This window comes from Limulus polyphemus, unplaced genomic scaffold, assembly GCF_000517525.1.
Source record: "Limulus polyphemus unplaced genomic scaffold, Limulus_polyphemus-2.1.2 Scaffold2549, whole genome shotgun sequence".
Classification (NCBI taxonomy): domain Eukaryota; kingdom Metazoa; phylum Arthropoda; class Merostomata; order Xiphosura; family Limulidae; genus Limulus; species Limulus polyphemus.
Window position 1 is genome coordinate 121,692 of NW_013668159.1, and position 12,242 is coordinate 133,933.

The 12,242-nt window shown below is 33.0% G+C and overlaps 1 protein-coding gene across 1 annotated transcript in view; it reads left to right on the forward strand.

Annotated features, from left to right (window-relative positions):
* Nucleotides 1-4,518: 4,518 nt before the first annotated feature.
* The window catches only part of LOC106467268 (mitochondrial carnitine/acylcarnitine carrier protein-like), an 18,767-nt gene continuing 11,043 nt past the window's right edge, over nucleotides 4,519-12,242 (forward strand). The window contains exons 1-5 of the mRNA XM_013927597.2: nucleotides 4,519-4,849; nucleotides 6,273-6,365; nucleotides 7,273-7,400; nucleotides 9,921-10,011; nucleotides 10,920-11,046. Of these exons, the coding sequence (XP_013783051.1) occupies nucleotides 4,703-4,849; nucleotides 6,273-6,365; nucleotides 7,273-7,400; nucleotides 9,921-10,011; nucleotides 10,920-11,046 (586 nt within the window). The 5' untranslated portion in view covers nucleotides 4,519-4,702. The remainder of the gene's footprint in view (nucleotides 4,850-6,272; nucleotides 6,366-7,272; nucleotides 7,401-9,920; nucleotides 10,012-10,919; nucleotides 11,047-12,242) is intronic.

Consider the following 12,242-nt stretch of genomic DNA (forward strand, 5'->3'; position numbering starts at 1 on the left):
CAAGATAGTTCTAGAAACTAGAGGGCGCCACAGTGGTCATGTGACTCGCTGACGCAACAATATTTACAGCATTATCATTCAATACTATTATAGATTAAATCAGGGATGTGAGATATTGGTTAGAATTCATATCAAAGATGGCATGTTTACAGCATCATATCACTTCAGTATTTCATTTAAATTGAACTCTTCTAAAACCATCTATGAAATAAATTCTAAACTAAAAATAGATCAGAGACAACGCAAAAAAAGAACGTCATTTAGCAAGAGAAAGAAAAAAGTAGATGGATGGCACTACACAGTCAAAAAATCTTAGCAAAAATTAGGATAACTGAAGCAGAGGGAAAACAATCACTATAGAAAAATTAAACAGCAAAAATCAAAACAAAAAATATACCCTTTATGCAAAATCATATAAAAAAGCTCCTTTAGGAAAAAAAAAGAATCAGATATCATATTTGAAACAAGAAAAATAAAATCTATTAAAGTAACTCTTCTAAGACTCCAACAAAAAAAAAAGATACATCAGGATACATACAGGTTGACTAGGTACACAACAAACAAAAATTAAAACTGACATCGTCCAGGATAGAAGGAGTGAAAATTCTGCTTCGTTTGTGGACTGATGGGACACTGATGAAGGAAATGATAGTACTTTGCCAAGCCATAAGCTCAACAAATTCAGGATAATAAGCAGAGGATGCCGTAGCAAATTCTCCAGAAAACTGATGGAGAACAACTTGGGCTTTGGCACTGGATAGGGGAAGCACAGCAAATTACTTGCATTTAAGAGTTTAGTGGGCAGCCAAACTCTCTCGGGATTCATGGAAATTGGAAGTGTGAGAGGTTAACTTTATATATGATACAGAAGCAGCAAGGTCACTAATGAACCTTGTGATATTTGAAGTCCTCCAAATGAGACCACCATCCCAGTTATTGAATACTGACTTCATTCTAGTGAATGGTGATATATTAGACATTAGAGTAGAGGTACATTTATGGCTTTATTAGGAAATGTTGGTATTCAATGGATATATTGTGGAGTTATCCATCAGTTTCACCTGTGCGACAAGGTAGCTGATGTTCCGTGAGAAGGTAATCCAATGTTAGCTAGATCAAGCCCAAGAACATTGGTCTATATAAGTGCATGTAACAGAGGAAATAATAGCACCTGTATCTCCACATACACAAAGGGTATCCATGGTTTACTCTGGACAAAGTGCAGTATGTCAGTACCATGTAATATAATTATAGAAGCCATTCATTAAATAAAGCTTCCTGTCCAGAAATCAGGCAACACAATCTCAGACAGAAGTTCTGGTGTTGTTTTATAATTATGGGTGATCAGTTATCCAGCTGTGCATTGGAATAACTAAAGGCATAGTAAGTGAAGTGGAAGTAACCAACGTTAGTGGTAATGCTAGCATTGTATCCATTTCATCAGAGTCAAAGGTAATCACACAGCAACACATTTTGTTTGAGGATTGTACAAATAATCGACATAGCACAACAAAAGCAGCTCGGTGGTTTGTACAATAAATATGCCAATATATCAGTGAGATCAGATGGCTGATTGGGTCAAACAATGTTAAATCACATATATACAGGCAATGCACATCCAGTAGGGTAATCTCTACACCACTTTCCACAATGAACTAGGGAGGTAAACAGCACTTAAATACAGTGGATATGGAAGGATGGAGTCATACAACCTTCAGATAGCACTTGACCATCTCCAGTAGTGACTGTCAAAGCAAGCTACTCCAAGGGTACTGTGTTGATTTTAGACCGGTGAACAGAGTAACTTGTATTCATGCCTTTCCTTTATTGTGAACCTTAGATCTGGCATCCAGTTAATGGTAAGTCAAGCTAGAGAACGAAAGCAGGTTTAAGACTGCTTTCTGCACATGAGAAGGCTTGTATTCCATGTTTTGCTTTTCGGGCTTTGTAACATACCCATCACTTTTGAAAAACTGATGAAGCTTACATTGAAGGGACTGCTATGGGAGTGATGACTAGCCTACATCAAGTGTAAAGCTGAGAACCTGACAAAGGTATCCCACTGGATTAATAAATCAGACTTCAAACTGAAACCTCGAAAGTGTTCACTCATGCAAAAGAGAGGTGAAGTTTCTCGATCATATTGTAGGAAGGGATGGCGTTTCTACAAACCTAGCTAAGATATTTGCAGTGATAAATTGGCCTCAACCTGAAAACAAGTTTAAACTCAACATTTTCCTTGAATTTTAGTTATGTTATCAATAATTTGTGGTCAACTTCTTCGAGATAGCAGCACCACTGTCTGCTCTGACGATACTCAAGAGAAACTTTATTGCTAAGCATTTCAATCCCCAAAGCTTGCTTTGGAGAATGCTCCAGTGCTAGCCTATCCATGTTATAGGATTGAGTAGAAGATGTAATCGCGTATGCTAATTGTACAGTATTGGTTTCTGAATGCAGATACTGTACAATAAAAAATAACTGCGTGCAGTTGTGGTTTCTGTGAAACATTATCACTGCTACTTGTATGGTAAGAAGTTAAATATTTGGTGGACCATACTTTGCCGTCCTATACGAGGGTTTTCCTAGTGTGTAGTTGATCACAAATTGTGCACCTGTAAAAATATTTGTGCAGTTGAAAATTCACCTATATAAGTAAGTTCAAGTGGATAAATATTATTTAAAAAAACATAATTAAGATTATAAAATTCCATTCCAGAGTTGATAAATAAATGTATTTACTAGAATATTCTTCATTTTTTGGATTATTTATTTCTAGGCCTGTATAAATGAGGTGCAATAAGGCGTCATGTATTAAAAAACGATGAAGTTAAAATATAATTATGCAGTTTAAAACAATCTTAGGAAAAGCTCTGGTCGTATGAACTTTAAAAATATGGAGAGGATGATAGCACACTGGACCACAGCATTGGAAGAATATGATTTTGTTATAGTTCTTTCCTTAGTCTACAGCATCGAAACACGGATAAAGTATCTCACTGCACAACCAGACCATGTCTGTTCGTGGAGTGTTCTGATTCTGGACATCATGTGGGAGATCAAATCATAGCCATTTCTGCCATAGGAAAGATAAGCCATGCAGTTGATGATTCTACTGGTGGATGGATGCCAAAACTAACACTTAAGTAGCTCCAGAAAGAGCAAATGAAGGACTCTGATTTTACAAAGTGAAACCCAACCAACACTTAAAGAGGAGCAGTGCACAGATACACAACCACACATATGTGGTCAATTATAATGCAAGAATATGATTTGTACCATTGCTGTAAACCAACGAGATGTGATTCTTCCGCTGTGCTGTTGATAGTGGTCTTTCAGATCTCTAAGGCAATAAATTTTCCATATTTTCCATAACACAAATAAAGGAGGGCACCAAGTTATTACTTGCACTTCTTCTGACATTGGACAATGGTTCTTCTGGGTGCATTTGAATCGAGATGTTTGACTGTGGTGTAAATATTGTAGAGTGTGTGATGCCTGTCACACCAGGTGAAGAATTGTTCAAGGAAGGGTAAAGAATAGCTCAATCTCCTCTGTAGAGGACAGCCCTAGATACTGCTGGTCCACTCCAGAAGACGTTGAGGGATCATTGATACATACTTGGTATTATTGATTATTTCATGAAGTAGGCCTAACTAGGCTTATCTCTTAGTCAATACATTGGTACAGTTCATCACTTATGTGTTTGTGGAGAGCTTAATAGCATGGTTTGGAGTACTGAAGGAAATTCACACGAATAACGGAGCTAATTTCAACAACAACTTTTTGCTTATTTCTCACAAGTGTTAAATGTTGTGATGACGGTATACTGAGCAAAAGAACAAGAATCTGCAGACTGTGTGCAAAATATGCTCATGCTTGGGGAGATATATTTTCCCTGTTGTGTGATAAATGGTCCTTCCTCGCGAAAAGACGTTCCACAGTGTTGACAGTGGTAAGTTTATGGACTTATAACACTAAAATTCGGGGTTCGATTCTCCGCAGTGGACACAGCAGATAGGCTAATGTGACGTTGCTCTAAAACAAACAAAAACAAACCTTAAACAGTAATGGAGGGTTAATCTCTACTGCAGCCGATTCTCCTCTGTAGAGAGCCTAATCCTTTATCTATACAGTCTGCACACACCCCTATAATATTACAAGAAAACAGGAGCGCATGGTATATTCAAATACCACACATTCACAAAACAGTATTACGAAATAATTATTCAAAAATGAGAAACTACGAAAGGTTTCACTAATAATTTTACATATTTAACACCATTCGAGTTTCAAAGATTAAGAAAGTCTGAACCATTTGTTATTAATAGTAAATGTTAAAATGACCAACATTCTTATTTTTGGTATTCTATAAAACATTTGTCATAAGCGAATATACTGAAATACATATAAAGCTGTATTATTATTATTATACACTATGAACGATCACGAATACGTTGAATATCTGCAATACTTGCTTTTTATATGATATCAAATGCCAGATGACTTTGTGAAGTGACATCTCTGCTCTTTTCTTCATAGATGCGTGTAGAAGTAGGCTTACATGCCAGGTGTAAAAACAATGTAGGCCAAAGGATCGACTATTCTGGACCTAACCGTATTGCGAATCTATTCATTCTTTTATCGTTTATTTTGTTTTTATTTTAATTTGTGTCACAGATTAGCCGTAGTACTGGTAGCCATGTCAGAGAATACGAAAATGTCGCCAGAAAAGAACAACAAAGTTACAGCAAAAGAAAACAGAATTAGTCCCGGTAAAAATTTTATAGCTGGTGGAGTTGGTGGAGCTTGTTGCGTTGCTACCGGCCATCCGTTAGATACTATTAAGGTATTAAACTAAACTCTTGGGCCAATTCCAATATTATGTATTTATTAAATTTGAAAGCAATGTTTATCTCACGAAGAGCTCATAAATAAGCTTGAAATTTTGCGTTGAATAAATACATTGTCGAGTTAGCCACAAATTTCATCTGGTTAAGATCATTTTTTTACCTACAATTAAAAAATAATTATTAACAATCACTGTTAATAATATAATGTTTTGGCTTTCAGCTCTAGGAATAATATATAACATAATATAAACTTAAAAAAGCTTTAAATTATATTAAACAGTTTTTGGCAGCATTAATGGAAACCATGATTTCTTTACCAGTTTATGTGTGTGTGTGTGTGGTATTATCTATATGTTGTTCTGTAAAACCCTAATGACTAAATCAGTAAATGTTAAAAGCCATAAAATATATAAATGAATACATATGAAAAGCTTAGATGCAAAACTCAGGGTATGCCATTTCCAACAAAATTGAACTACCCATGATATTGTATTGATTGTGTTTGCTGTTATATTCCACTTTTGTGTGTGTGTGTGTGTTTTGTGGGATACATAATCAATGCCACAGTGCTATTCAAGTATCAGTAAGCTTAAAAATATTTTAAGCTGCGAAGTTCTATGAAGTTTTTAAATAGCTATTTCTGAGATAAATGTACAACGTTTCATCTCTAATACTAACAGTGAGACATTATCACATACAACCTTAAATGTTGTACGTGATCATGTTTCACTGTACAGAAATAAATATTATATATTGTCTGTAAGTTATGTGGGTACCTCATGTAAAGCAAACTGTGAAGCTTTATTTAATAACATTTTCTGTTTGGAACAGCAGAATTAAATTATTGAAAATAAGAAAGCCAAAGTAATTCAGTGTTCTGCTTTTATGTGTAAATAAATCTAAATATTGGCAATATAATTATGGAAACTAGTTTAGTCTTGCACCTTGCATACCATCTCAAACTTCACTTGAAATACTCTATACAATTTTGATCTCCTTATCTAAGGAAGGATAATAATTTATTGAAAAGGGTTCAGAGGAAATCTTCTAGGATGATTCATAGATTAGGAGTTATCTTATTGGATTATCTGGAAAATCAGTAGGATAAAGGCCTCTAATTTCTTTGTGCTGTATTCTGAAGATAAGATGAGAGGAAAATTTTAAGACTTGCAAAACAGGCTGAGCTCGAGTTAAAACAATTTTATTTTTCTAACAGAATGATTAGCTTATAGATCAAATTGCTGTTTCCCATTAGTATTAGTGGAAGCCAGTATCTTGTAAAGAGCTTAAGAAGGGAATAGATGATTTCCTGAAAAATAAAAGGGTGATTTAAATGTTTACTTTTTCTAAGGGGTGGGTGCACACTCAGCCTGATGATTTCTTTCACTTTATAATTGTGTTTTGTTTTTCTTTATAAAGGTAAGACTCCAGACAATGCCAAAACCAGCTCCAGGTCAGCCACCCATGTTTGCAGGAACGTTTGACTGTGCCAGAAAAACTGTTGTGAATGAGGTAGGCCAAGTATTTATCATTATCCTTATAAAAGAGAAAATACGAAATACGTGTACATGTGTATCACTTTTTAACTGAAACAAAAAATCATTGCTACTGTAGAAATGTGTTCTTAAGAATAGACTGTGTATGTGTTACTAATCTCCTGTCTAGTTTTGAGATACTTTTTGTAATGATAATGAAACTTAAGAGCAAACTATATGCTGAAATAAAACTAATTTGATATCATAATTTAAATTATTATTCAAAGATTAGAAGTTCAACATTTTTCGTTCGGCTCTGATCTCAGTTTGTTGATCGGTAAGGTCTCTTTTATATATAGAAAGTTTCATTACAGTAGTCCATCATCATCTGTTTTTCAACTCAAATGATATATTAAAATAAGTCAATTAACATTAGAACCATCTCTTTATAATCAATCCCTAACAGAGAAGCCCACTCAGCCATTTCTAAACTTTAGTTTCTATTGTCCTCTTATTTTATTTTGAAATTGTAGCTGAGAATATGTCATTATATATATTATGTAACTGTTTATCACTTTATGATTGTAGTATAAATATTATAGAAGTTATATGTATAACTTGTTTATTTCTGACTTAAAACTATTAAACTTTATCGCAGGTTACTGGAAAGATGATAATAAATATAATGTATTTTTGTATATATAAATGATCACATGGAAACTCTTAGACCATATACATTAGATTTAAAACCTAATCATTCATATAGATGTACAGTTAAATATAATACAATTATGAACAGTAAAACTATAAGCAAGGTGTATCTTATACATCTTACCTAAGTAATTTTAGTATTTACACAATTGAGACGTAGCTTAAATATGTGCTTATGTTTAATATTTAATTAAATTTTATTTTACCATTTCAAAAAAAAAATGTATATGTAGGGTTTCCTAGGATTGTACAAGGGAATGGGAGCTCCAATAGCTGGAGTAATGCCTGTGTTTGCAGTCTGTTTTTTTGGATTTGGGCTTGGAAAGAAGATGCAACAGAAACATCCTAATGAAGAATTAACGTAAGTAGAGCTTTTTATGAAAAAATTTACAATTTTTTATAAAAATCTGTGAATAGAGTTAATAATTATATACATGTAATTCCTGATAAACAGACAGCCAGAGTATACACTGCTAAAATGTCATTAACAATTTTATACAGTTTCTTCTCTCCAGACTTGGTGGTTCTGTATATAGGCTTTCCTTCCTGAAGTTATTAACAGCTTTGAAAGCAGATTAAACTGAGTTTTGTTTTCTCCAGTAAAGGCTGACTGTTTGTGTGATGTGTATCATTTAAAGATTTTCAGCTATTTCATAAACTCACAGAAAAGCAAAAGATGTAAAAGTTAATACTGTGACAGCTTAAAAAACAATAACTGAAAATGAATCTAACTTCAAAGATTAGACACAAATTGTACTAACATAATCAAGCTGAATACATGTATGTATTAGACAGTAATCTGTAAGCATAAACTTGATCGTGAACGTTTACTTATATGTATATTAGTATATAAATTGTGAGGAATAGCAAAGAAGAAGAGAGGGCAATGTTCAATAACACAGGCCTGCGAATTTAAGCTTCATAAAAGTTGTTTTGGTTTTAATAAAAAAATTTCCATAACACAGCTACACAGTTTTCGAAAATAATATTCATTTTTTTATCATGTAAGGATTTTTTACAAATTGGGAAGAAAAACAAACTCTTACTTTGATCAAATTATTGTTTACCACAATAAACATTTTTTATTATTATGTTTGTTATGCTTGGATTCTAGAACAATTGGTAAGACTCTCATGTTGTGTGATTGGTCTAGAGAAATCTATAGCCAGTAGTTGTCAACATTTTAAGCATAACAAAATGTGACTCGTTTTCAATGAAAATGATTCACTTACATAAAAGTACATATGATGTTTTGTGAAAAATCTGTACGTGATGGAGAAAAATGGATATCATTTTCAGATTCAGTGCACAGGAATTACTGTAGAACATGCAAAAACTTCAATACAATAAAACCATCGCAGGCCTGTGTTATCAGTGAAAGCACTGTGGGAACCTGATGTAAATCATATTTAACCACTACTGATTATGCTCAATTATTGTCTTATTTAATGCTTTGGATGACACAGATGTGTGGTTAATTGTGGTATATTCACACTTTGCTCTTCATTGATAGAGAGTCATGTGTGAAAATTAGCATGGTAGTACATGCGTTTGAAAGTTTTTGACAGTGTTTTGTCATCCTTTGGTGCCTATTAGCACTGATCGCAAGTCATTCCAAAAAACTTTAATGTTATATCAATAGAATATTTCCATTAAAGCTAAAAATCACCAGAGGAAGGGCATCCTAGCCTTAAACACTGTCAACATTAAAACATCTCTTTAACGATAACCACTTTTTGTGATATAAGTTTTCAACTTCTTTTGTTTTTGATTTCACGGTGGTCTATAGCTTCTGAATAACAGTCAGGAGTAACTTGTAGATGTTTGTCTCGTGTCTCATCTTCAAAATAAGATTGTGTTTCACGATCACATTGAGCCTCCTACTATTTAAGGTGATGATTTCCTTTAGTCTGTGTTTCTCTAGTGACTTTTTAGTTATATGTCTGTTACTACAAGTATACTTGTATGCCTTTATCGTAGTAGACAATCTTTCTTTGTACTAGGTACAGTAGATCTCTGTATAGTTCATTTTGGCATTTTTGAATAGCATAGGATGTACATTAACAGAGAACGCAAGTAATAATTCCTACAGCATGTGTAAAGTTAAAATGTTTTATATGTATGTGTGTTTATAGATATTTCAAATAAAGACGCTTGTTTAAATATTTAACACCAAGTCTACAAGTCAATGAGATCAATTATGATGGATTGGGTTAGCTACAGATGGGTACTACGGTTTCCAGAGTTCATATTAGAGCCGAAAAACATACCCTGATAAAGAGCTCAATCTGTTAACCTTAAAATAAAAATATTTTACTGCCAAAAGAACTAACCTTTCTGTAGTGTTCAGCCACAAAGATGTTGGTTTTTGAGGATTGGCTGGATTCTATTCTTCTTTTCTCAAAGTTGTTGACGTGTTTATGTAGAGGCAGGTACTACTTAGCAACCTGACAGTAGAAAGTAAACTTTGTTAAACCTTTCTCAGCCATCTCTAATGACATAACTTGTGAAAACCAAGGAGAAAACTTTATAGGGCTGAGGAGCCAGATATTGTATTGTGCAACATATGTGGCCACTACCATGTTTTATGTGGGATTTTGGATACGAGTATTGGTTTTACTCCCTCGTAGCCTGGAAACTAGTGTAAATTAGGCCACACTGGTTGACAGTTCAGATTCAAGATATCACAAAAAGCTCAAATGGCTATTTATAATAATAAAAAAAAAATCTAGAAAGCTTTGTTTTGGAATCAACCCATCAAAAATGTCTCCCTGGCTCATAGCTTCTGTGTTAGAATTAATTTGTTATAAATATCAATCTGTAATTGGAGTTTATGTGGTTGTTTTTCAGTGATTATAGGATTAATAAATATTATTTGCAGCCTTCTACAGATATTTAATGCAGGAATGATGGCAGGTGTTTTTACTACAGTTATCATGACTCCAGGAGAGAGAATTAAGTGCCTTCTTCAGGTTGGTTTTTGGAATCAATGTTTCTGTAACTTTTTAACTTCCAACTCCATATTAATAACTCTGCTTGAATGCAGAGTCATACTAGGTATCCACTTGTGAAAAGGGTGATTTATATGTTAGCATTTATTATTCAAAAATTTTAAATGTCACTTCATTACACACAAGACTGCCTTGGTTTACATACCTGGTTGGATACTGATTACTTGAGTAACCATAAACACATACAACATGAGCTGTCACAATGGTTTATTAAATTAGGGATTTGGGTTTTCCTGTTTATCATATCAATAAAAAACGTTTTACATGGGTTCTACTGGTAGATAGAAAAAGATAGTAAATGAGAAAAGAACGTTTATAAATTATTGAGACTTTTACTATCACTGTATGTATAGATAGTGATAATTTGTAGCTTCGGCTATACTTTTTTTTCTCTGAATTTGAAATACATCATGCAAACTTCTACATTTAGTTATGGATAACCACAGCTTCTTCTATTTAACTCAAATATACACAAAAATATGTGGGGAAAAAAATCAATGCAGGTAAGTGGATTTTTTTAGCAAGAGCAAAGTAACCATAATACTGTTTAACATTCTGAAGAAAGTGGAGATACTAAGTTTATTGTGTTCATTGGGATTTAACCCTGATAGCTTGGGTGACAGAGTACTAAAGCTGTTTGAGTTCCAACCCTGGACGAGATAGATTTCTTATCACCATGATATGTTAAAATAATATGAATTGAATGTAATTAAGTTTCATAAAATTTTAGATATTCTGTTTGTCCTCTTGGAAGGTTGTAATATTGATAAAATAATTAATTTTAAATCATCCACGAAAACTTCATTTTATTAAAATTTATACTAGCTCATATGAAAATTTCTATCTTTTTTACAAATATTTTTGTTAAGATTCAGCAAGCTGCTGGAAGTGCTGCAACCACTAGATACAAAGGCCCAATCGATTGTGTTCGTCAGCTTTACAAGGAAGGAGGGATCCGAAGCATCTACAGAGGAACTTGCGCTACATTGCTCAGAGGTAGGAAGCATTTCTTAGTTTTCATCATAGCAGTTCAGAAATCTTCTGTTTCCTGATTCATTCTTTAGACTGAATTTTATCACAAAACAAATTCAACAAAATGAGTTGTAACCATGGAAGACTTTGGTGAAACTACTATTCATATTGTTCCCACTATAACATCTGCTAGTTTAATGTTTAGTAGAAGTCTGGCTCACAGACACACCCTCCAATGAAAGAATAGACCATTCCAAGCTTTTACTTGTTGTTAAACAAGTATTTTAACCACTTTATTCAATTATGTACCAGCTGCCCAGTGTTGGCTAACAATATCAAGAATTAGATTGTGGCAAAATACTACAAGTTCTTCAAATACCTATAGAATGATAGGTTTCTTTTTTGTGAGTGTAAAACATTTAAATACACCATTAGAAGAAGAAGAACTGGTTGTAGGTTGACTGATAATTTTGGTGCACTGCCATATACGAGAAAATCTTATTGATACATGCAGAGTTGAGGGAGATAGTAAGAGTTTTATTCTTGTAAGGACTTACTGCTACACCAGTCTGATAATACAACAATCTTTTGATAAGCCTATTTTCTACAGTTAGTTGTTGGAAATATTTCATATTATTAACCCAATGACCACCGGCTACTAACTTTCTGAGTACCCAATGCAAATCTTGCTATATTTCATTCCAACAATAAAACTAGTGTATAAAACTGTTTGAAACTTCATAAGGACTTTCATAAATGCATGTAGTTTAAGAAACATAAATCCTGTTACTTTTGATAAATTTAGTTATATTGCATTATGATTTTTAATATCTTCGAAAATTACATTAGGTAATGGTATTTATAAGAAACAATTACAATATTTATATTTGTTCCAGATTTGAACTTGTTACTTTTTATGTTTTGGTACACTATTTTGAAATCCCCAAAAATTTGTATTGTCCATAAAATGCAAATTTTTTCTATTTTTAATTTTTTTAATAATCACATTCTCTCCTTATGGTTTTAAGTAATATACAAAACCCGAAAATAATATCTGTAAATAAACCTAAACAATAAATGAGTATTTTTATTTTTAACTAGGATTTCATGTTTATATATGTACACCAAAAAAACATTTTAATTTTGTTTCATAAATGTATTTCAAGTGTATGTTTATGTTTCATTGCAGCCATACTTTTGTTTATTGTGTTGAATAAATC